Source organism: Marmota marmota, unplaced genomic scaffold (genome assembly GCF_001458135.2).
Source record: "Marmota marmota marmota unplaced genomic scaffold, marMar, whole genome shotgun sequence".
In the NCBI taxonomy this organism is placed as follows: Eukaryota; Metazoa; Chordata; class Mammalia; order Rodentia; family Sciuridae; genus Marmota; species Marmota marmota.
In genome coordinates this window covers 19437275-19461399 of record NW_025999913.1, presented here as the reverse complement: position 1 = coordinate 19461399, position 24125 = coordinate 19437275, and the positions used below count along the sequence as shown (strand labels likewise).

General features: G+C 40.8%; 6 protein-coding genes across 6 annotated transcripts in view; 3 read left to right on the top strand and 3 right to left on the bottom strand.

Annotated features, from left to right (window-relative positions):
* Positions 1-5075: 5075 nt before the first annotated feature.
* On the bottom strand, positions 5076-5586 carry LOC125615614 (histone H3). Its single transcript, XM_048799910.1, has one exon. The coding sequence runs from the start codon at positions 5519-5521 to the stop codon at positions 5111-5113; it is 411 nt and encodes a 136-aa protein (XP_048655867.1). The 5' UTR covers positions 5522-5586; the 3' UTR covers positions 5076-5110.
* A 1255-nt stretch (positions 5587-6841) lies between these two features.
* On the top strand, positions 6842-7477 carry LOC107149332 (histone H2B type 1-B). The gene has a single exon (XM_015494132.2). It carries the CDS (start codon positions 6920-6922, stop codon positions 7298-7300), a length of 381 nt encoding a protein of 126 aa, XP_015349618.1. The 5' UTR covers positions 6842-6919; the 3' UTR covers positions 7301-7477.
* Positions 7478-13906: 6429 nt separating this feature from the next.
* LOC107149322 (histone H2A type 1-B) lies at positions 13907-14757 on the top strand. Its single transcript, XM_015494122.2, has one exon. It carries the CDS (start codon positions 13976-13978, stop codon positions 14366-14368), a length of 393 nt encoding a protein of 130 aa, XP_015349608.1. The 5' UTR covers positions 13907-13975; the 3' UTR covers positions 14369-14757.
* Positions 14758-15316: 559 nt separating this feature from the next.
* On the top strand, positions 15317-19165 carry LOC107149334 (histone H3). The gene is made up of 2 exons (XM_048799925.1): positions 15317-15704; positions 18779-19165. Exons 1-2 carry the CDS (start codon positions 15376-15378, stop codon positions 19104-19106), a joined length of 657 nt encoding a protein of 218 aa, XP_048655882.1. The 5' UTR covers positions 15317-15375; the 3' UTR covers positions 19107-19165.
* LOC107149308 (histone H3.1) overlaps positions 15950-24125 on the bottom strand; it is a 10454-nt gene continuing 2278 nt past the window's right edge. Inside the window, exon 2 of the mRNA XM_015494105.2 lies at positions 15950-15960. Coding sequence (XP_015349591.1) covers position 15960 — 1 coding nt within the window. The 3' untranslated portion in view covers positions 15950-15959. The remainder of the gene's footprint in view (positions 15961-24125) is intronic.
* The window catches only part of LOC125615553 (histone H4-like), a 4519-nt gene continuing 1059 nt past the window's right edge, over positions 20666-24125 (bottom strand). Inside the window, exon 2 of the mRNA XM_048799709.1 lies at positions 20666-20682. Within this exon, the coding sequence (XP_048655666.1) occupies positions 20666-20682 (17 nt within the window). The remainder of the gene's footprint in view (positions 20683-24125) is intronic.

The window sequence follows — 24125 nt, the reverse complement described above, 5'->3', positions numbered from 1 at the left end:
GCGGTCTTGGTCCTTCCCTAAGCGGCCTTTCCCTTGGGTACAGATACGCTGGCTCCTGCTTTTTCGTATAGCGATGGGGCCTCCGGAGACCTGCTGCTGTTTTCCCACCATTTCCACTAGATGAATCCACTGTGAGTTAATTCACGGGGGAAGTTTATCACCTAGAAGGGAGGAAGGGAGGGATGCAAGAAAGGCCTCCCACTGGTTCTTCAGTAAGTTTGTATTGTCGATTTTACAGTAACAGGAGTGACTTACTGTTACCCAGTAAGTCCCCTTTACCAAACGCTAAACTCCACAGATATGTGGGCTAAATTTCCGGATTACATTTAGTTCCTTTGTTCTCTATGGTCAGTTCTGAGGTAGGATCATTGTTTTAAGTGTTCTCAGCACTATCTTCAATGCCAACAATACCTAAAACATAGGTACTCAAATAATATTGAGATACTGTGACTTTAATAGGATTTTCATTGCTTATTTTTTTTTAGAATTGTTTATTTTTCGCTTGTTTTGTTTTTACGTATGTCCTTTAAGATGCCCTCCAACTCCATCACCCCGCACCCAATCACTCAAATAAAAAAAAAAAAGTTTTACTGGTGTTGTGCTAAAATTATAAATTATTAATTTATAGATATGAAGGTTTTTGGAATTTGTTCGTTTTGTACTGTCGAATTGAACCCATGGTCATTTTACCACTAAGCTACATCCTTTTTTTTTTTTTTTTTTTCTGTTTTGAGACAGGGTCTCCTCAAGTCGATGAGGGTCTAGCTAGGTCAGTTAATAATGCTGGCTTGGAAACTGAGGTTCTCCCACCTCAGCCTCTTCATTTGGTGGGATTACAAGATACCCAGGCCCCAGGCAGGAGTTTTATTATGCAAGAAATTTCTTGTTTTTCTGTCCAAGTATTTTTGTTTTCTACTCAATTTAAAATTTTCTCCAACTATCTTATTGCCTTTGATATTTATTTTCTTTCTTGCTGTTCAAAATAGCACCCTATAATATTTTAGGTTTTTTTTTTTTTTTTTTTTTTTTTTTGAGAATATCTCAAAGTGTACATTGAAGCCACTTGGTTATTGAAATTGATGCACAAGTGAATTAACAATTTGTAGATCAGTCCTATCCATTGCTAAATAAGGTGAATATAAGTGTCAGCCACACAATAATTTTAAACCTCCTAGAAGCAACTAAAAAAAAAAAAACCCAAAAAACAATCAATTTTAATTATATTCTTAATTTACCTCAACATATCCAAAACATTATCATCCAACAAAAAATACAAATATGAGATATTCTACATTGCACCCCTCCCCCCTCTTTAAAATCTCATGTGTATTTTACATTTACAACACAGTTCATAGTAGCCCATTTCCAGGGCTCAGTTAGCCTTCTGTGCCTTGTGGACATATGAAGAGTGCTACTCTACAATGCTCTCTGGTCTCATCCTGGCCTACTGTGGTCTCATCTTTGGTTCAAATGATATTTTTTAAAAATATATCTTATGTTTACTAAAAACTTGAGGATAGATTATCTGACCTTAAACAACAGTAGTTGGTAGAGGCCATTGAACCAGTTTGAGCCAATCAAAACTTATTCAAAAACTGGAATTGAGTTATAGAAGCAGAGATGACCTGATGTCAGGGCATAGCAGGTGGCTTCCTAGACAATACAAAGGAAAAACCAAGGTATCCTTAGGGCAAAATGAGTAGAATAGAGCAAACCTGTCCAGAAAGGCATGGGTGAGAGCTGTGCCCTGGGTTCTTTAGGCCATCTGAACTTTTGCCTGGGGCCACCTCACTTTCAATTTGAATCAGGTTACAACAACCTGGACACTTAATTAAGATATTCCAAATATGCCTGCTACATTTCCATATATTCAGGATGTTTAGGGTGTTCATTTCTGTGCCCCTTTCTTCTTTATTTGAAATTACCAATTACTTGACTTTGGTACCTCCTTCAAGAAATAGGGGAGGAATCAACCCAAGCAAAAAAAGTGATTTTATATTTTTCCTTCAGTGTTTTTTGGGATCTCAATATATTTGATTTTATATACTTACAAATGATTTTAATACTGACTATTCCCTGCAAAATTATTTCCATACCTCAAAGATATTCTTTCAAACGTAATATTCCTTGTACTATAGTGAGCTAAATTTCATAAAAACCTGCCTTTACAGTCTTCAGTAATATATTTCCTCAATTTGTCCATGTTCTTTAGTTTTGTCCATTCCCTTGCAGTTTTTCACATTGTTGTCTGGATAAGTTCTAATGAACCGCTCTTTGAATCTTAAAATTGGCCATTCTAAGAAAAAAAATCCTAGTCTTTTGATTTAGTTTATGAAACAGTCATGGATCACAGCTTTTCCTCTACCCTGTTAGGGTCGGTAATTGAGGACCAGCAAATTTATCTGACAAAGGATAGATTAACAGGAGAATAAAAAATATCTATATAATTTTAATAGTATTTTACTTGCACAGAGTTCATAAAAAGGAAGGGAAAGCAGACAATGGAATGTATATAACATTGTAGCAAAGGAAAGGAAGCTTGGTCTTCAAGGCAGGGATACTTTTAGGGAAAATGAATAAGAAATATATGGGCAAAACTAAAGGAAGATAAATGCTTCTTTAGGAAGATTTATTCTTCCAGACTCCTCTCAGTACCACCTCTTTACTTGAAGTAATACAGGTTGCTCTCCTGTTCCAGGCATAGGAGCAGGGAACACCTTTACAAGAAACATTAATGCAATCGTTACAGAGTGGAACTTATGACCTAATTTTAGTTAGGTAAGGAGAAAACAGAATGCTTCCTGCATCTGTTGATTTTCAATTTCTTTCAGCTCAAAATAATACTTGTGACATTATGGCATATTTTGGGGTGACATTCTGATCCTCTTCAAAATCCATATTTGTCATTAATATTATCATTTCAGATTTTCATCTAGTTTTATAAAATATTGGCAAGTGGCAATAATATATTCAAGTAATTCTCCCAAACACTGATAATTTTGCCAAAATGACAATAAATGTTTCATAAACTAATCTGCTGACCAACTCAACCATGAAAATTCAAGAAATTGTCTATGTATAATAGAAGAATAAATAACAGATGTTACAGGCTACTTGCAATGCATTACTCCAAACTTTCTTGCATAGTGATTTCATGGCTGAAAAAGTAAATTTCCTATTACTCCCAATGGGTAAAGCTCTAGGTTTTTGAGCTATGTGCCCTGAGGAAATGTAGAAAGTGGGTTTGTTTGTGGTTGAAATCTGAACATGGCCATGAAAGGACTAGATCCTTAGAGGACTTAAGGGAACAGTTATTAAGGAAGCAGTGCCAAGGTCCTGGGAACTGGCTTTTGTAGTGCACTCACAGCATGCCAAGCACTTTGCTGCTTACCTTTGTTTGCAGAAATGCCCTTGTCTCAGCACTTTGAGGTAGGTACCATTATTCTCCCATTTTAGAGATGAAGAATGGAGACTTGGTAAATTTAAGGATTAAAACTAGTTAGTTATCTGTGAGTCAGTATAACTTCTACATACTAGCAATATTCCTCAGAAATATAATCCACATGGAACTAAAAATTTTCTAATGCCACATTAAAGTGAAAAACAAATGAAAACTAATAAAATAATATTTCAATAAGTAATTGAAAATATTCAGTTAAATATTTTTGGTGCTAGGTCATTGAAATTTGGGGGCAAATTTGTTGATAAAAAGATATTAAGAGTATGGGTTTGGTGTGAGACATGCTGGAAGTTATTTCTGCTAGAAATGTTAATTTGGCCAATTTAGCTAAATCTCTTAGGTTTAAATTCCTTTTCTATAAAATGGGAGACATGGAATATTGCCTGGGAAAGCTATAGTAAGAATCGTGCATAATTCAGGCCAATAGCTCCACATATTACTAAACCCATGAAAAAATAGACTGACTCTAGTGAATCCATTGTTTTATTTTCACTTTCTTCCATGAGTACCTCTTTAAAGTAAGATGATATTCAGTACTGAATGGATTTATAAAACCTTGTAAAGTTGAACCAGAGCACTTTAGTACTAAAAGTTTTCGATTTGCTTAAAGTCAGCATTACATCCTGCAAGGATAAGTTGTCTCTTGGTAACTGAGAATGGCACTACCATTCAAATATCAGACTAAGCCAGGGCTCCATCTCAGATGCCTGAGAGTCATGCCACACCAAAGTATTCCAATCCAGAATACTTCTACAGGTGTATATTAGCATAATGAAGATGCCAAGGAAGGCCAGGTAGGATTTGAAACAACCAGTGCAGACATTCACCCTGAATCCAAAAACACTCAAAAAGGCCTTGAGTTGGGCTCTAGGAATGTACTCATTTTGCTCTTGTTTAGTTGCACAGTGGTGTAAATGTTTTGTTTTGTTTTTTCAATCATAACTGGTTAAGACCTCGTTTGCATTAAAGCTTCCCTTCAATTACAATCTGCATTTGTCTGATTGTGTTGGAATACTGATGAGTGTGATCTGCTGTCACTCACTCACATGTAGTTCAATGGTTGCTAGTCAATCCTAAGATTCCTGTGTAAACCATTTCCTATGGCTGTAAGGAAAATACCTACACCTTACTGTGAGCACTGACTAAATGTCATCTTGTGACTTTCCAGTGTTTATAGTAACCAGCACTGAAAGTTACAGAGTAAATTAAGATTTGATAAAGAGCCAGAAACAAGTCTGAAGTCTTTCAAAGTTGTTCAACTCACATACCCACCCCCCAAAAGTAAATCAATTTTAAAAGCAGCCTTAAAACCTTACACAATATTACCACGGTTTTGAAACTGTTTGAAAATTTCTTAAGATTTAAAGTAAAAAATTGCAACGACCTTATCCAAAGGAATAAAAGCTACCAAGATGGTTAATCTCAAATTCTTGGTAAAGGACCAGTGCAAATCCATAAATACCTCGTAGTCTTGCTTGCCAAACAAGGTTGGTTTGGGAAGTATAGGAACTTGTTCTGTAAAACCAAGGAAAATTTCCAGGAGGAAGCGTTTACCTACCTACATACAGAATACAGACCATTACCTATGTTGCAACCACTTTTAAAGTGAGTTTTTAGGTGGCTCTTAAAAGAGCCTTTGATAGAATGGATTTACGCTCTCTCGCCTCGGATGCGGCGGGCCAGCTGGATGTCCTTGGGCATGATGGTGACGCGCTTGGCGTGGATGGCGCACAGGTTGGTGTCCTCGAACAGACCCACCAGGTAGGCCTCGCTGGCCTCCTGCAGAGCCATGACGGCCGAGCTCTGGAAGCGCAGGTCGGTCTTGAAATCCTGCGCGATCTCGCGCACCAGGCGCTGGAACGGCAGCTTGCGGATCAGCAGCTCGGTGGACTTCTGGTAGCGGCGGATCTCGCGCAGCGCCACAGTGCCGGGCCGGTAGCGGTGAGGCTTCTTGACGCCGCCGGTGGCCGGGGCGCTCTTGCGGGCGGCTTTGGTGGCCAGCTGCTTGCGCGGCGCTTTGCCGCCGGTGGACTTACGCGCTGTCTGCTTGGTACGAGCCATCTGGGAGACTACACGTCAGAAAGTGTAACAAAACTACTTGAAATTGTCCTTAAATATAGTTGAAATCATTCTGATTGGCCTTTGAACTTTTAAATAGTCCCGCGCAATATAATCATTGGTTGGAGAGTGACCTAGGTGATTGGTTAACTAGAAGAGAATCTGATTGGATAAATTGTTCCCCTGTCTGACTTTTCTTTTGGTCTCAATGATCTGTGGACATAAAGGTTCAGAAGCCATAAGTCAACAAGCCTCTAAATACTATTTGTATAATGAATAATTTAAACATCATGTTAAGCTGAATCAGTCTCACTGGGAACCGAGATTAATTAATTTGTATTCGCAGGTTACCGTTGCTAATGCATAACAACAAGTGTTCCAATTTCGGTTTGGCAACGAAAATTTGGCTTAAGTGGATTTAGGGAAAATTCGTGCTGCTTTATTATTAGCTAGGAGCAAACTTTCTTATCCTTTTTTCTGAGTCTAAGTGATATTCCCGCCTGCCTTTTAAGGAACATTGTTGTTTTGTAATAAGATTTCTTGTACATATCCTGTTTTCCTGGAACTTTGTTTTTAAGCATTACTGTTTTAGGAATATACATTAGTTGCTAAGACATTACGATGGGATTAAGAACATTTGTGGCATAACCCTAGTAATCAGACCTCCTTGTTGACACAGATCGCTCTGGATAGAACTTGGAGAAAATGAATTTAGTTCTCTAGTGTGCTGTGGATTGCAGTTTCCCTCAGATTTGTGGCTCTCAGTCTTCTTGGGCAGCAGCACTGCGTGAATGTTGGCCCAAACGAAGCTCAGTGTGATGGTGACTTTCCACTGCAGCGTGTTGAACTCCTTGTCACTAGGAAAGGTAGGTGGCGCGTCGTCCACCCGCTCCAGGATCTTGGCAGTTTCTGAATAGCACAGCTAGGTAGACCCACGTTCTGGCCCAACACTCTCCGCGTATTTTCCTTTGCGAAGCGGGCGGTGGACTCGGCCAATGGGGAACTGCAGTTTAGCGCGGATTAGCGCGTCTGGGCCTAGGCACCAGTTTTACCTTTCGCCACATCCAGATACAGCAATGTGTAAAAAAAAAAAAAAAAAAGAGGAAATTCCTGCATAAAGGAAGCAGAAGCATTGCAGCGTGAAAAAAATCAATGGACTGGGGGGGGGCTGTGAAAATGAGCCATCCTATTGGTCAAAATATGTTGTGTTTCTATCCAATAGAAAGAGAGAATGTTATTTGCATAACTCCGCCCCATGCTTTCAGAATCCAATCAGAAGTGGAAACTTTTAAACCCTCATTTGAATTACAGCGCTATAAACACACCCGCTCAAGCCTGTTCCTCTTGCTTACTTTGTTGTGGAAAGTAGAAATATCACTTAGACAATTGTTAAGGACGGCTATGCCTGAGCCCTCAAAGTCGGCTCCCGCCCCGAAGAAGGGCTCCAAGAAAGCCATTACTAAGGCACAGAAGAAGGACGGCAGGAAGCGCAAGCGCAGCCGCAAGGAAAGTTACTCCATCTATGTGTACAAGGTGCTCAAGCAGGTGCACCCCGACACCGGCATCTCGTCCAAGGCCATGGGCATCATGAACTCCTTTGTCAACGACATCTTCGAGCGCATCGCGGGCGAGGCCTCGCGCCTGGCGCACTACAACAAGCGCTCGACCATCACGTCCCGGGAGATCCAGACGGCGGTGCGCCTGCTGCTGCCCGGGGAGCTGGCCAAGCACGCCGTGTCAGAGGGCACCAAGGCTGTCACCAAATACACTAGTTCCAAGTGAGTCCCTGTGCAGGCCCCTTGTCATCAAACGGCTCTTTTCAGAGCCACCCACTTTGTTGAAAGAAAGTTCTGCCACTTTCTAACAGAAATGAGGAAAACTTAGAAGTTGGTGGTGACCAGTTTATAGCTGAGGTTTCCCTCGGTCTGTCGCTCCCAATAAAGCACATCGTTATTGTAATTACCGCTAGTTGTCGCTGCATAAGCCTTAGGCTGCTTTTCCAACTATTTCTCTCTGACCCAACTCATTTCTGAAGGATATAGTAATTTTCCTACTGGACCGTGAAACGGGTAAGGGATTGGGAAGTACGGAATTACTGGGGATCCTTAGGCGGAGGCGCTGGGGGTCGCGCAGGCGGGAGGCAGAAGTTAATTCCTGAAGCTGGAACTGCTCCTGCAAGTTTTGTGGTAGACACTGGGGCAACAAGAAGCGAGATTCGTGGTCTTTCTGGGACCTCAATGGAGCATACCTTCAGTTCTGCACCATGAAAGTGATTTTTAGTTTCGTGATTATTGACAACTAGAACTCACGTAAATTCGGACCCGCAGGTGCCGTCTCAAACTTCCGGTTCCGGCTTTTGCCTAAAAAAGGGCGTGGATGTTTTCTGGCGCTCAGAGGAACAAAGGGTTTGAATTTCGCGCCCTTATCTGGCGCTCCTTGGTAATAGGCTGGGAGGGCCCATTTTGAACACAGTGGTTTTCCCCAGGCCTTTTCCGAAGAATCCAGGACTCCCAAAGTAATGACTAGAAACTCTGGGAGGGTGCTGGTCGAGAGGAGTTCAGAGGAGCCTGCCTGGGTCCGAGGTCGGGGTTTGGGGAAGAGCGGAGCCCGGGGAGTGGGCTTCTACCTTACGAGTGAATATGGGAAAAAAATATTTCCCAGCGACATGTGAGATTCAGTAACGTTTTCATATGAAAGAAAATTTAAGGGAGAGTTTTTCAAATAGGAGCCCCCTTTAAAGAAGATTTTTAAAATGCCTGGATCCCACACATGATGTCAGTGGACCACTGTAGGAAAAGCACTTTGTATCAGCATGTGTAAAATTCTCTTGTAGAAGAGATACTTGTCTTAAAAATCAAATTTTTTTGCATTTTAGACTGTAAATCGGCCCATCCTTCCCCTCAAAACATTAACCACTCAGCCTGCAGTTTAAGGAACACCTGAGAGAGATCTGTTAACATTCCTACTAGTTTTCAGTGATCTCTCAAGTAGAAGGAGGTAGGATTTTCTCCCCAGCTTTTCTTTGTACCTTGGTTTCGCCTGCCTTTTTTCATCCTTCCTTTTCTCTTATTTTCCTTTCCTTATTTTTTTTTCTTTCAAATAGAAAATCAAGGATTCTCGGTTTTTTTGTTTTTTAAAACCTAAACACTGTAACTTTCTTTGATAATCCCAAGCCAAAATTCAGTCCTCTTACACTCAAAGGTAGGCATTTTTACTATTGGTGCTGACACTTAGTCTTTTACAAAGGCTTGGGGGCCTTTCCCCCCCTACTTTCTCTCTCTCTCTCTCTCTCTCTCTCTCTCTCTCTCTCTCTCATCAGATGTTTGGGCTCTGGGGATAGTAGGGAGAAGCCATACATGATCATAAATCTTCCTTGTTGATTCTGTTAAAGCTTCATCTTTGGACATGGCAGAGCCAGGGAACAAGCCCACAAACTTAGGTGAAACCCGGTTTTATCTAACCCCTTCCATAATAAATTCTCACATTTTCTCAAGAGTTGAGTATTTCGGGTACAGAATAAATGAAAGGGAAAAAAAAGAAAACTACTACAATCCAAATCTCCTTCTTAGTAATAGAAAGATTTGCCTCTTTAACCAACAAAGATGCCTGAACACAGGAAAAGGAGGAGCGAGGTGGTGGGAGAGTTTCAATTTGAGGAAAGGTTGATAGATTTTGGAAAAAGGAAGGCCCCACAGTGACACAGATAACAGAAGGTCCAGGTCCAGAGAGTGCTCATGATTTGAGAGCAGCACTAGGTGAATGTGGGCCTAGGTGGAGGGAGCAGGTCACTGGAGAGCACCTTGGAAGGGCATATCTTTTTTTTGATGTTGATGGACGTTTATTTTATCTATTTATTTATAAGTGGCGCTGAGACTCCAACCCAGACCCTCATACATGCTAGGCAAGTGCTCTACCACAGAGCCATAACCCCAGCCCCGCTGGGAAGGGCATGTCTTGTCCTGGGCTTCTCCCTCTTGGCTTCCTGGTGGCCCTGAGGTGAGCAGTGTTGCTCCACCACATTCTCCCTTTCGTGATGTTCTCTTCATCACCAGCCCATAGTAATGGTGGGAAGTGAATGTGGATTGAAGTCTGTGAAGCTGGAGCCAAAATAAACCTTTCCTCCTTTACGCACATTTTCTTTCAGGTATTTTGTCACAGTTATGGAAACTATACTGTCACAATAGCAAACCTGCCTTTCCTCCACCTTTCAATGTCTTGTTGTGCTTGTCTTATAGATAATGTTTAGGAATTGATTTTTTCCTTTCTTTTTCTTTTTTTAAATTTTTATTTTTAGTTTGGGTACTGGGTATCCAACCCAGAGTCTCCCACTATTAGGCCATGCTCATCTACGGAGCTACATTCACAAACTTATTTTATTTTTTATTTCAAGACAAGCCTTCCCTAAATTGTTCAGGGTGACCTAGATCATGATATCCTCCTACTTCACCTTCCCAGGTATCTGGGATTACAGGTGTGCACCAGTATGGCCAGCCAAGGATATTTAACTATTTAGTAAGAAACGGAAAGAAAGTGGTCTACTTTGCCTGAATTCAGAATTAAATGTCTTTACGCTTTTGAAATAATTTTTATGTATTATTTCTATGTCATGATATGGGAGAGTATATTTCCAACTTCTATTTTCAAGTTAATTTCCAAATTATCACCACCTGTAGTCTCTGTTTCCTTGTGTTGAGCTAGATTTACTGCCACAAGAGTGACATTTGCACAGTGGCTGGATGACTTGTGCCTTCTGGATTGTCTCAAAGCAGCCCTTAATTGACTGAAGGAGTTTGAAACTTATCACCTCAAAATATGTTAACCTGGAAAATTGAGTTAAACGCTCTTGAAGACAGCACAATTTTATCTCATGTTAAACTCCCATGTGCAAAGTTTCTTACCTGTACCTAGAAAAAGGAGATATTCCTATCCTCTGATGGTATCAGGGAGTCAATGTGGGAAAAACTCTGTAAAAACCAACCTTGCTAAACTAGCCCTCATCTTCCTGTGAGTTCTGCCCTAGTCTAAGTTGCTTGGTCTTGTCATGTTTTCACAGTTTACTACTCTGTCCAACTTATGTGTGCAGGTCAAAGTGTTCTTAAGGCTTCTATGCCATGTATAAAAAAATTAAATAAATTGATATGCTTTTATCTTGTCTATCTATTATGATAGGACAAAACCAACAACCAAGAATCAGTAGAGGAAAAAATTTTCCTCCTGTGTAATAACCCCAAGGAAGGAATTTTTTTCCCCAAGGATGTAAAGTCACATATTTTCATTGCTTGTATTAAACAAAATATATATATTTATTTCATTGTTTATGCCAACCATGGGACAAGAGTTGTCTTGCTTTCACTGCTAATGGGGTTGGAGTTATTATTGCTACTTTTTCTGTCCTATTTGAATGGAACAGGTGACACCCAATATCTCTCTAAATCCTAAATCACACATTTTTTTTTCCCAAAGGTATTTAGAATTTACTGACATTGTAAATCTTGATGACAGTATTTCATCAAGTTATTTCCTGAATACCAGATGCCAAGTGCTTGTTGCTTTATCTGACTCAAGATGACGTGCATCAGTGGAAGATTTCGTTTGTTTGTTTCATCTGTGACTGCATCAATATAGAATCCTGATGCTATGGCTGCATGTACTCCACTCCTTCTTCTAGTCTGGGTTTTTGAATCAGCTCTTAATGTTGGCTTCTATTTTTATGTAACCCTATACATTTCCATTGCTCCAGCTAAAAGCCTATTTGTTCAGGAAATTAAACAAGCATAACTTCTGACATCCCTCTGTTTTTCAATACACCTGACATTATACTGAAGTATTTAATTAGCCCACCATACTGACTTCTTCACCCATAAAATCTCAACTCAAATGTCTCCTTTTGCTGATGGTGGCTCTCCCCACCTTGTTCATGCCAACTTCTTTCCTTCCAATATTTTTCTCCACAGCACTCATTACAAAAAACTCTACATTGTACCATGTACACCTTTTATCTTTTTGTGAGCTTTCTGAACAAGAAAATTAGTACCCAGAGGGCCCAGGTTGCTCTCAGCTTTGTCCACCATGTTTCAGGCACCTAGAACGGTCACTGGCATTTAGCAGGTCCTATTAGATGTATGTGGAATAAATGCTGAACACATGCCTCTTTCATAAACTTTATTGATTTTTATAATTTACGGTGATCAGTCTTCTCCTTCTTGTATTCTTAAATGTCCCTCAAATCTTCATTTTGTATGCAAATGATACACTGCTTATTGATCTTCATATATATATATATATATATATATATATATATATATATATATGTGTGTGTGTGTGTGTGTGTGTGTGTGTGTGTGTGTCCTCACTTCTCAAAAGACTGTCAACCTTTTAGGAAAATGTCTTAAATATATATTTGGTGGTGTTGAAAGTGAAGACAGTCATTAAAAATAATAGAACTCTGACTATAATTGAAAGTCATATATCAGAAGATTTGAGAGAACACAAACTGCTAAGAGAAAATGAGCACCTTTACTCTCCTGCCAGTTTCCCTGGATCAAAAATCATTGTTCAGTTACAAATGTGACTTAAGAATAGATCAGAATTTATTTTTCTGTACTTTCCTTCCCCCCTTCTAGGTATTGGGTAATCAACCTGGGTATACTCTACCTTTGAACTAAAACCTAACCCTTATTTTTTTTTTTTTTTTGAGATAGGGTCTCTCTAAATTGCCCAGACTGGTCATGAACCTGCCATCTCTTGTCTCCCAAGGATTATGTGTTCATGGAAGTTAGTTTCTCTCTCTCTTCTTTTCTTTCTCTCTTTCTTTTTCTTTTTTTTTTTTTTTTAAATTGGTGCTGGGGATGGAACCCAGGGGTTCACACATGATGCTAGGAAATTCTCTAACACTAAGCAACATCCCCAGGCTGCAGATTTCTCACACCCAAGTCCTTGTTCATATGTTCTTCTTTGAGTATGAGTAGATCTTTGGATCTGAGCCTTCAGAAGTAATGATCCCCCTCCAACTGGGTGCCATCTGTTCCTGTCTAATGTGACATAAAATGGAAAACAGTACTTTATCTCCTAGCTATCTCTTTTTGATTTTTATGTTCCTTGACATGAGAGCTTACTAACAATTAATGAATCGTAGTCATATTTATAATAGTGTTTCATTTTATATAATCTCACTTGAGTATTTCTGTGCTAGATAGTGTGTATTTTCTCATTTCTTAGAACAACCTAGAGACTCCTCATATTTATTTATGAGCTTCAACTTTATGAAAGGATTCAGGAAATAATATCCTTAAGCATTCCACTTGGGCAAGTTGATTATGGCCAACTGAGGGCACTTGTTGAAGAGCAAACCCAGTTTTTCCATGGAATCACTTTACCTGCCTAAAGAGGATGTCATAAATTTCCTTTAGGAATCTTATCAAACAGGGAAGATGACATATATCATAGAAGAGACTGGAGGTCAATACAGTGCCAAGCAGACTATCTTGTATCCTGAGATCAGATTCCCCCAGGTACCATGCCCCCTTGAAGAGTATAGCAGCTTCTAGAGCTCACTGGGCTTTTGAGTATTCATTTTCTTTCTTGTATAATCCACATACCCTTTTCTCCTGTTAATATGCTCTTGTCTATTTATTTCACAGACTGATTGTCAAACCCTCAGAGTGGTGGGAAAGTATTCCCTCTCAACTAAAATTTTAGTTGGTAAATTATCAACTTTATAAATTCAAGGGGGTAGAGATTGGTGGAGAGGTTTCAGAAATAAGCAGAATTCTGTTTGTAATCAAAGGAGAAAATTTCAAGGGCAGGAAGGTTAGGAATGGTAGTGGAGAATCATGCAAAAGTTGTTTTTTTCCAGTCTGGAGGTGATAGTCAGTATTACCCTGGGCAAGGGAAATAAATAAAAATCTATCAGTTCTCCAGCATCCAGAATGCAGTCCTTGCCCTATTTTCGTTGTTCAAGTCGTGAAATTAGAGGTGGGCTGTGATGAAGAATCATTTGTTCCCTTCCTCCCTCTTTTCCGTTGTGAAGTTAAGAAGTACATTTTCATGGCCTTCTGGGAAAGATTCTGAACCCATTCCTTTGGAAAATTATAAATCTCAATTCCGGAAAGGAACGAGTGGCCCAAAGTCAACAATGAGCGGAAAGACTCCAGCCCACAGTTGGTTTTAAAAAAAGGAAAAAAAAATTGAATTGATGCAATTATTATTGGTTTTGAAGTAAGGCTCATCATGTACGATTGGTGATTGGATAAAACACAAACCTTACAGTAGATGGAAGAGCTGTATGCAAATGAAGGATTCAAATTCTGTTTGCCCATTGGGTATTTCCCATTAGCCAATAGGAGAGCTCCGCACAGCCTACCTCCAATCAGTATAAATATGTCTCATTTCCAGGCCTTCATGGCATTTTACCTACGTTTTCTGTAGAACCTTTTTGTCTTCTTAAACCAAACTAAAATGTCTGGACGCGGTAAGCAGGGCGGCAAAGCTCGGGCCAAGGCCAAGACTCGCTCCTCTCGGGCCGGTCTCCAGTTCCCGGTGGGACGTGTGCATCGGCTGCTGCGCAAAGGCAACTACTCGGAGCGGGTCGGGGCCGGCGCGCCCGTCTACCTGGCCGCTGTGCTCGAGTACCTGACGGCCGAGATCCTGGAGCTGGCTGGCAACGCGGCCCGCGACAACAAGAAGACGCGCATCATCCCGCGCCACCTGCAGCTGGCCATCCGCAACGACGAGGAGCTCAACAAGCTGCTGGGCCGAGTGACCATCGCTCAGGGTGGTGTCCTGCCCAACATCCAGGCGGTGCTACTGCCCAAGAAGACTGAGAGCCACCACAAGGCCAAGGGAAAATAAGGCGTTGATAACTACTGGCCTCTTTCAGTTTTCCATGAGCCGGAAAAATTATCAAGGTTATAAACAAAAGGCTCTTTTAAGAGCCACCCACTATTTCTGTGAAATGAGCTGTTATGCTTGGAGTTAAGCCTTAAAAAGAAGACTGGTTGCCCCTAATAGTTATAGTTACTCAATAATTATCACAGGTGGGGAGAAAGGCTACACAGCAAAACGTAGTGCTGCGGGATTACTAACCTTTTGCAGAAACGAAAGTTGTTGAATACTGTGGGGAGAAGGAAACGATGAATCCCTCCTATTTCACATAAGCCGCTGTATATGGCAAGTTGAATAGCTAACCAAGTGAGACCTCAACAGATGGGAATGTTGCTCTACATAAAACACCCCACGGGTCAATCCTGAGTACAAAAACAGTTGGATATAGCTCAGTGCACACTTCCCTAGCATGCTCAAGGTACTGGGTTCTATCAGTGTAAATCAAAACCCAAATACAGCAATGAAGAGCAAAATGAACTTAGCGATTAACTTTCAGCAATTCATCCTACAAAGCCATAATTTTTACAATGTCCACCCTACTAGTGCCATGCCCAGGTAAAATTTCATTTCAAATGAAACCCACCCACCAAGTTTCCCTAAATGGCTTCCAAGATATTTTAATAGGGTTTTTTTTTTTTTTTGCCAGCATCTATTGGGTATTCCCGTGTAGATTTGTGTGGTTGTCTCTTCAGACATTGTGGTGTAATACTTTCGTTTACAACCGACACAGACTCAAAAAAGAAAAATAAAAGAATGTGAAAATAGCTACCGGAAAGAGCAGGGTGTCGGATTTGTGCATCAGCCTGTAGGCAGCTCTTTATCCGGAGACCTCAGCAAGGAGATGAACCAATCCAGGAAAAGCGCGGGTACTTTTGAATTTCTTGGGCCCAATAGTCAGTAATCTGATTGTATAAAAGGAAGGGTGGCTTTTAACACTCACAGTAGTCTGTGAAGACGTTCCTTCGGCTTTCCGCATGGCTCGCACCAAGCAGACAGCGCGTAAGTCCACCGGCGGCAAGGCGCCGCGGAAGCAGCTGGCCACCAAGGCCGCTCGCAAGAGCGCCCCGGCCACCGGCGGCGTCAAGAAGCCTCACCGCTACCGGCCCGGCACCGTGGCGCTGCGCGAGATCCGCCGCTACCAGAAGTCCACTGAGCTGCTGATCCGCAAGCTGCCGTTCCAGCGCCTGGTGCGCGAGATCGCGCAGGACTTCAAGACAGATCTGCGCTTCCAGAGCTCGGCCGTCATGGCTCTGCAGGAGGCCAGCGAGGCCTACCTGGTGGGTCTGTTCGAGGACACCAACCTGTGCGCCATCCACGCCAAGCGCGTCACCATCATGCCCAAGGACATCCAGCTGGCGCGCCGCATCCGGGGAGAGAGGGCATAAAAGCAACCCAATTTCGGCCTAGTGTAAATGACCCAAAGGCTCTTTTCAGAGCCACCTAAGTGTTACACGGAAAGCAGCTGTGAACACTTAAGAACGGCAGTTAACTGTATCTAACTTGGCTATTAACCATAATCCCTTTATCCCCCATATTTCCATATGGGGGAAAAATGGCTTCTGCTTTCAGTCTTAATTTACTTGACATCTTCTGCAGTGCTACATAGTCTTCAGCGAAAAACTTTCGCATAATTTTCGAATTTGCGCTTGTCAATCTCATAGTTGGAAGACTTGATGCCAGCCTCTTGCACATGCATTTGGGTGGGGCTTGCTCCCAACTTATGATGTTATCTAAGACCAATTAGTTTCCTAATTATCATAAATGGAGGTAACCTGATAATCATTCTGATAGGAGCATTTTCAGGCATATAGCAATTTCCCCAAGTTGTGAATTGGTTTCCATTATGCCCTTTGATTTTTAAAGATTTGAAGTAATCCAAGCTTTAGCTTGCTTAAATCCTTTTCTATTTGGCATTACTAAATTGCATTGATCTCAGCTTAGAAATAAAATTAGAGCACATATTTAAAAATTAAATAATGGAAGAAGTTCATATGCAAGGGAAAAAATTACTGAACAACTGAACATTTTAATAAAGACTAGTGCCACCATTTAATATTGGGTTAAGCACTTACTGCTATGTATTAGGGAAATGATCTGGGAGGGCTGGAGAGCAAATGGGGGTTTTTAGTTTTGGCAGAAATGGCATTTATTTCCCCATGGACTGGCTACTTTTGCATAATGACTATTTTGAGCCCAAGGTCTTTAAAAGTAGAAGATGAAGAAGGGCATTCTAATTTCCCCTCTGTTTCCTAAAACCAAAATTATTTCATTGTGAAAAATGCTGATGCTGTGCCTGTACCAAGAGAAAAGAAATATTCTTCAGTAAGGAGTCATAGCTGAGATGATTCCATATAAACAGATATAATTAAAATAATTCCCACTTTCCATAAGCCGCATCACATTGTTCAGACACTATTACATCTCTCTTCAACTTAGAGGCTAACCTGTCTCATAAAACATATGAAATACATTTGTGTGCTTTTGTCTTGATAAATTGTTTCATGCCAAAATTTCAGGTTCAGCTGGAAAACCTCAATGGGGATCCTGTCCAGTCTTTTCTCCCTCTAACTGTACAGAGAATACACATTAGGTGTTTGTTCTTTCAAGGTCTTCAGCTAAACATGGTTTTTCTTCTCCAAGCACCAAAGAGTGATGTTACACCAAAGTTCACAGTAAATGCTGTTGGTATCTGTTTTGATTAGGGAGGCTTTTTTTTTTTTTTAATGTTTATTCTTAAGTTTTAGCTGGACACAATATCTTTATTTTACATTTATGTGGTGTTGAGGATCCAACCCAGTGCCTAGTGTATGCTAGGTAAGTGCTCTACCACTGAACCACAGCCCGATTTGGGATTCTTTTGTGAAAGGTCCAGGATCCTCAAGAAGAAAAAGAAGTTCAGGTTGTATTGGTCAGATGAAAATTCAGAAGCAGGCCTTTCAGTTTCTACAATGAAAGTGTCTAACTTATTCTGCTTAATGCACATTTTAAGGGAAAATTAACACAATTGGGAGAAGCCTATGGTGATCTGGAGATTTGAATTGCATTCCAGACTCAGTTGTGGGAAAGTCCAAAGGGTATGATTCTTACTACACCTAGACCCCCCCCCCATATATATATATATATATATTTTTTTTTTTTCACACACACACATATATGTAATTTTTAAAAAACAAGAATTTGCAATATCTTTTATTACACGCTGTGATTTTAAAAAAAAATCTTCATTAATACATAAATGTCTGCTGTGATATTGTACTGGTAGTAAGACACTGAAATTGAGGAGCATAAGTCAATATCACAATTCAAGCACATTTTCAAAGTAAAACATGCTAGAATTAACCACATTTATGCAGCATTTCTTTGGAACAGTCTCTGTTCTAACATTTTACTCATGTTTGCTAATTCAAATTCTCACAAAATTTCCATGAACGGTTATCTTTACTTGTTTTACAAATGAAGGAGGGGGAGCAAAATTACAGGGCCACATACAAACATTCCCTATTAATGAAAAAGAATGTCTTGAAAGGGTAGCAAAACTGTATATCTTAGGATCCTGGTTCAACCAGCATAGTGGAAATTTACATAATTAACAGGAGACTTATTTAAAAATTTATTTGACACAAGTTTCATGTGGTATAAGAACCCTTACAAGGAGATGATGACAAAAAGCAGTTAGTCAATTACTTATATACTGAATCTTAGAAAGCAAAGGTGTTTGAGGTATGGCATTATATTGGGCAGAGAAAAGACAAAGAGTTACAACAGGATTTATTTGTACAGAATATCCTTAGCCTTAGTTCCTATCCGTGATAGGAATGGTAGTTTCTTTATTTTTAATATCTTTATTTATTTTCATGTGGTGGTGAGGTTCGAATCCAGTGCCCCACATGTGTGAGGCAAGCGCTCTCTGCCACTGAGCCACAACCCCAGCCCAAGAATGGTGCTTTTTGTTAAATTTTAGGGAGGACATCTTTCATGGGATTTCAACTTCCGCATTTTTGAAACAAAATAAAGATCAGGATGATTTTCTTTAGCCTTTTTAAAAAGAACTTTTATCTAAATTATCAATATGATATTTTTAGGTCTTTCAAGAGCTTTGTTATTAAAACATGAGCCCTTATTGAAATTCTTAGGCAAAGCGACAGCTTCAGAGATCACATAGTCAACCACAGGGAACAAGGCAACAGATTCAAAAGTGGAAGTATCCAGTTCTCCGGGTACTCGGGTCACTGCCCAGTGAGGGGCGGAGCGAAGGTTCAGCCGTGCCTCCTCGTCGCTTCCCGCTTACAGTTCTCAACGAGGTCCGATGGCGGAGTATAATTAGCCGTGGTGCAAGTACGTGCCTCAGTGAGTAGCTTCGCTCTTCTAGGGTTCTAGTTCTGAAGCCTTAGCTATGTCTGGCCGCGGGAAAGGGGGCAAAGGCCTAGGTAAAGGCGGCGCCAAGCGCCACCGCAAGGTGCTGCGCGACAACATCCAGGGCATCACCAAGCCCGCCATCCGCCGCCTGGCCCGCCGTGGCGGCGTCAAGCGCATCTCCGGGCTCATCTACGAGGAGACCCGCGGCGTGCTCAAGGTGTTCCTGGAGAACGTGATCCGCGACGCTGTCACCTACACGGAGCACGCCAAGCGCAAGACGGTCACGGCCATGGACGTGGTCTACGCGCTCAAGCGCCAGGGCCGCACCCTCTACGGCTTTGGCGGCTGAGGGTTCTGCTCTCTCCGACCCTTGTCCTCTTTACCAAAGGCCCTTTTTAGGGCCGCCCACTAACTCGTGAAGAGAGCTGCAGTATTGGCTTCCTTTCTCTGTCGTTGTGTGCAGTGCCTATCGGAGTGTCCTTGTTTTGCCTACTTGGAGTTGGAGTCAGTCTTTGGGAAGTAAGGAGATAAAGTTCCAGTGACATTCCCACTGCTTTGTAGAACAGACCCTCTACCTCACTTTGCTGATGGAGAATCCGCAGTCTCTGAACTGCGTGTTATGGCGGAGGCTCTGTTTTGGGAGTGCAGAGAACACTTGCCTCCACCCTCCCCTCCCCCTGGTCAAGTCCTCCCTCCCTGCGCAATCCGTCTGGCTTCCGGCTTCCGTTGTGCTGATAATCACCCAGGGCCTGTGGTCCAAGGTTTGAAGATGCCTTGACACCGACACTGCTCATTTCCAGGCACGGCTGGGATTCCTGAGCCGTCCGCCTGACCAGAGTTTGCAGATTTTCTCCTGCTAAACTTAAGGAGTGTTCCACGTGGTATTTAATTCTTTTGTCAGCTTCAGGGCCCAGCCTGTGGCAGGGCCTAACCTTGAAGCAACTGAGAGGGTAGGAAGCTCCCTCTGAGAATGCACAGATCACTGGTGCTCTTTCTAGTTCATTCCAGTTCGTGTTATAAATTACAAACTTAACTAGTTGATTTTTATTCAGGAAAATTTCAGACAGCACAACAAGGTTGTGTTAGATGCCCAAGTTAGAAAATCCAACTGGGTTTGCAGTGTTTGATTAAACACTTGAGAAATGTATTGATGATGACTTCAAAAATAAATTTTAAAAAATGTGTGGTTACTTTGAAAATAGGTCTGATCATGAATAGAGTGTCAAATAAGTGAGATTGAGGAGTTAAGTGCCATGTCTGGGCTGAAGATTAAAATTTAGACATCATCAAAGTACAGTTTGCCCTCCATATTCATAGGTTACAAACCTGGACTCAATCAACAGTGGATGGGGAAAAAAAAAAGTATTGAACATGTGGGGGCTTTTTCTCTTGTCATTATTCCCTAAATAATACACTGTAACAACTATTTACAAAACTTTTGCATTGTGTTGAGTATTACAGACCATTTAGAGATGATTTGAACTGTTTAGGAGGATGCATGAAGTTTGTAGGGAAATACTACAGTGTCATTGTACTTAAAGGACTTCAGCATCTGCAGATTTTGGTATGGGGATTGGAGGAGTCCTGGAACTAATTTCCCTTGGAGACTGAGGCAAGACTTTAAATGGTGAGACTGGCTTAAAATATAAATCCAAACCAATTTAGTGCAGCAGTGAATGAATATAAGTGCCAAAATTTCATCAAAAGGAACCTGATAAATAGCATATGATGTCTCTCTCTCTCAAATGAATCACAGTGCAGCTCCACTAAAGAGGGAAGTTGTCCTACAAGTGTGTACTTTGGCTCAGTCCTTGGACCTCTTCATGGTTCTTGGCAATAGAATTCAGTTTCACCTCTTGAATATTCTGTTTTGTGAAATAGTTTCATGTTCACTATAAGTGCCATTCCTCAATAGACTCTTGGACCTGCAAATGTCCAGTGGGGGACTGGAACAGGGTGAATGGCTTGGCATCTCTGCCTTCAGATTGTCTGTCTCCTTTGCTGCCTTAACCTTTGGGTCAGATTTCTACTCAGCTCTGCATGTAGACATGCTCATCATTGGAGAAACATCTTGTCCAGAAACATATGCAGGGTCAGCTTGCTGAGTCTCTTTCTCCTTCAAAGATGAAAGCACCAAACTAGCTGCTTGAATAGACCTCTAATAGAACTCAGACTTCAGTATAATCTCCATGCTAACTGACACACCTACCCGCTGCCATGGCAAGAACACCACATTGTTAAAGGGAATGAATAGCAGTAGTGCCCCAGTTCTGGGAAATCTTTGTCTATTCCAAGAAAACACATGGCTGATCCTCCTTCCTATTAGCCCATCTCTCATTACTCTTAGCCCGTGTCTATAACCCATCAAGCCCTAATAATTTGCGAAGTTGATTTCTGAGCAAGGTTTCTGCTTCTCAGTTCTTTGGACACATAGGTGTTTTCTTGTTTTTGTTTGGTTTGGTTTGGTTTTTTTGTTTGTTTTGTTTTGTTTGTTTGTTTTTTCTTTACAAGACTAAACAGAGACAGATCCCACTGTGGGAGCCTCCCCTACTGAGGTTACACAGTAACCTCTAACTAGGCTTTTTGCTTTGGCTCTTGACCCCTCTCCCTTGGAGTTTTTGGGTTTTTGTTTTTCTCTATCCAGAAGCAAGATGATTGTTTTACAAGATATTCTGTCTATGTATCTTCTAATTAGAACACTCCAGCGGCTTTTAATCCTTTTCATATAAAAGCAAGTATCCTTATCACACAGTCTTCAAGTAGGGTGAAAGTCATGCCAGTTTGCCTGAGTTTGAGGGGGTTACTCAGGATATAGAACTTTCAGTGATAAAATCTGGAAAGGACTAACCAAACCAGGATGTGGTCAACCCACCTAACAGGACTTACTGTAAGATCCTTGGGCCAAAGTAACTCCATTTTGAAAATCAGCACCTGCCCACCCAGCATGACCTTCCTTTTAGGCAGAAAGAGTCCCTAATTTTACTGAAACTGGTGAAGGTGATCCCCTCTCACTGACTTGACAAGGTCACAGTGAAAATAAGTGCTGGCAAAGCCTCTCTCTCACTGTCTTGACAGGGTCACAGTGAGGATGAATGCTGGCAAAGCTGTGTTGGTTGGTGGGAAACTGAAACCATGAGACCCTTTTTATACAATTGGGACTTTTCATTCTCATGCTTGCCGCAGTCTGGCTGGGCACACAATCACGAGCCACCACACAGCTTGTAGATTCAAACAGCAACTCTTTATTCCTGAACTCACACCAGCCATCTACAATCACGTTCTGGGGAAATCCACGTTCTCTGCCCAAATCCACATCCACTGGGCTTCTCTCTCCCAAAAAATACTGTCTGAATCCCGTGAGAACTCAAGGGGAACTCAGGCAGCAGGATACGCCCTATTCCCAGCAGGAATAACCTTAAACCTTAAACCTGGAACCTAAACCGGGAACGCCCTAAACCCGGATCCGCCCTGGTCCTTGAGCAAGGTCACCTACATGCAATGTCACTGCAAAATGTCCTGTTTCCATGAGTCCTTCCACTAAGCAACATGGGGTACGCTGGCAAGGAAATTGTCATACCTACTTGGCTAATGGCTTCCAGCACATGCTCATGTTCCTGACAGGAGGCATGAGTATGTTAAATGCCAAACCAAATTGAATTTCAGATGGCCAGAACATAACAGGTAGTTCATGCCTTGAAGGCTCTTCTACTACCCCTCAACTTATCAAGGACAACTAGAAAGCTGCTCTACTATCTCAGCACATTGAGGACAAAACTGATAATGGACAACAATCATTCTCTGAAAGGTCAGGAGAATTTTAGGCACCACATTGTTTATATCAACTAGAACCCAAGCTCATATTTTTTGGTCTTTTAGAAAACCTAATCATTATGCTTATTGTACAAAACCCACCATATGTAGTTTCATTCTTGTTTAAGGAAAGTTATGTTATACACTTACGAAAGTTAAGACATATAAGGATACATTCTTTTCATTTGTATAAACCCTCTTTTACTACACATAGGGATTTATGATGAGCATACTTAATATTGGCAGAAAGTGGACTGATGTTTAGAACTTACTTTTTATTGAGAAAGATTATAAAGACATAAGAACTAGTGCACCTTGACTGAGAAACAAAGAAACTCTTTGAGAAAGCAGCTCAACCAGTTTTATGAGAATAAATTTAGGAATTAATTAAAGTAGCTTTATAAGACATATTTTTAGAATAATGTTAGAAGTATTATTCGATTTAGATTCTTGGGTTTAGAATTCTTAAGTTTTTAGCTGTATGGGTTTCTGATATGTTTTAAGAATGGCTTATGAACTTTAGGATATTTTAAGTATAAGATTTAAGGGGACTTTTTTAGATGGGAATTTTAGATTAGAAATAAAAGTGCAGGTATACTTTAAACTTAAAGGTTAATGATAGGTTAGGAGACTTAGAGTCTGGTTACGTAGTTTTGCATTAGTTAATAAGAAAATTGTACATCTTGGGAAAATCTGAAAAAATGTAAACTAGTGACACATTTTATTAATGATTGATAACTAAAAAGTCACATCCTGTAAAAATGTAAACTGATGTTACATTTTTCTATACCCCTAATTATGGTTAAGGAAACGTTATGTCTTGGCAAAGTTTTGAAATTGTGTAATCAATGACGTATTCTGAATCTATAATGATGAGAAAAATTGTAATAAAAGATGACCCAGAGAAAGCTGCATTAGAGCTCTCTCTCTGGAGATTGCTCCAAGGAAACGACTCCTGTCTCATCTTTTCGCGGAGGCCACTCATCCTTCAGGACTCCCTGGACCCCGCTAGGGCAGGACCCCGGCATGAAACCTCAACAATGACATCAAGTAACAATCATATAGGACCAGATGGGTTATTTTTTAACTACTCCATTGTATATGACTATATAATTAACTACTTTTTTCAGCAGGCTGCTGTGCCTTGCAGAAGGGCAGCTTGACAGATATTCTTTGCTGGTAAACATTTGCTTGTGTCTCTGGCGAATATTTGTACCAGCTACCCTAACACCAACCAAATCTGAATCCTGGCTATCCACTGACCTCATTCTGCATCACATTTTTTTTTTTTTTTTTCCAGTTGATCTCATTGTATTTGAAATGGACAAGACGTTCCCAGAGTCAGAGTCTTTACACTTTCATTTTTTTTTTCCCCTCCCTGGAGCTGTTTTATCTTAATATCTGCAAGTCTTGAGTCCTCATTTCATTCAGGCCTCTGCTCAAATTACCCTCCTTATAAAAGAAATCTCCCTTGACCACTGACTCTTTGTAAAAAAAAAAAAAAAAAAAAATATATATATATATATATATATATATATATATATATATATATATTCCT

Excerpts from the sequence above, each read along its gene's own strand:
- LOC125615614 (XM_048799910.1), bottom strand. The coding sequence starts at position 5,521 with ATGGCTCGTACCAAGCAGACAGCGCGTAAGTCCACCGGCGGCAAAGCG.
- LOC107149332 (XM_015494132.2), top strand. The coding sequence starts at position 6,920 with ATGCCTGAGCCCTCAAAGTCGGCTCCCGCCCCGAAGAAGGGCTCCAAG.
- LOC107149322 (XM_015494122.2), top strand. The coding sequence starts at position 13,976 with ATGTCTGGACGCGGTAAGCAGGGCGGCAAAGCTCGGGCCAAGGCCAAG.
- LOC107149334 (XM_048799925.1), top strand. The coding sequence starts at position 15,376 with ATGGCTCGCACCAAGCAGACAGCGCGTAAGTCCACCGGCGGCAAGGCG. Across the intron at positions 15,705-18,778 it reads CTGTTCGAGGACACCAACCT|TTCTGAAGCCTTAGCTATGT; the intron begins GTGCGCCATCCA and ends CTAGGGTTCTAG.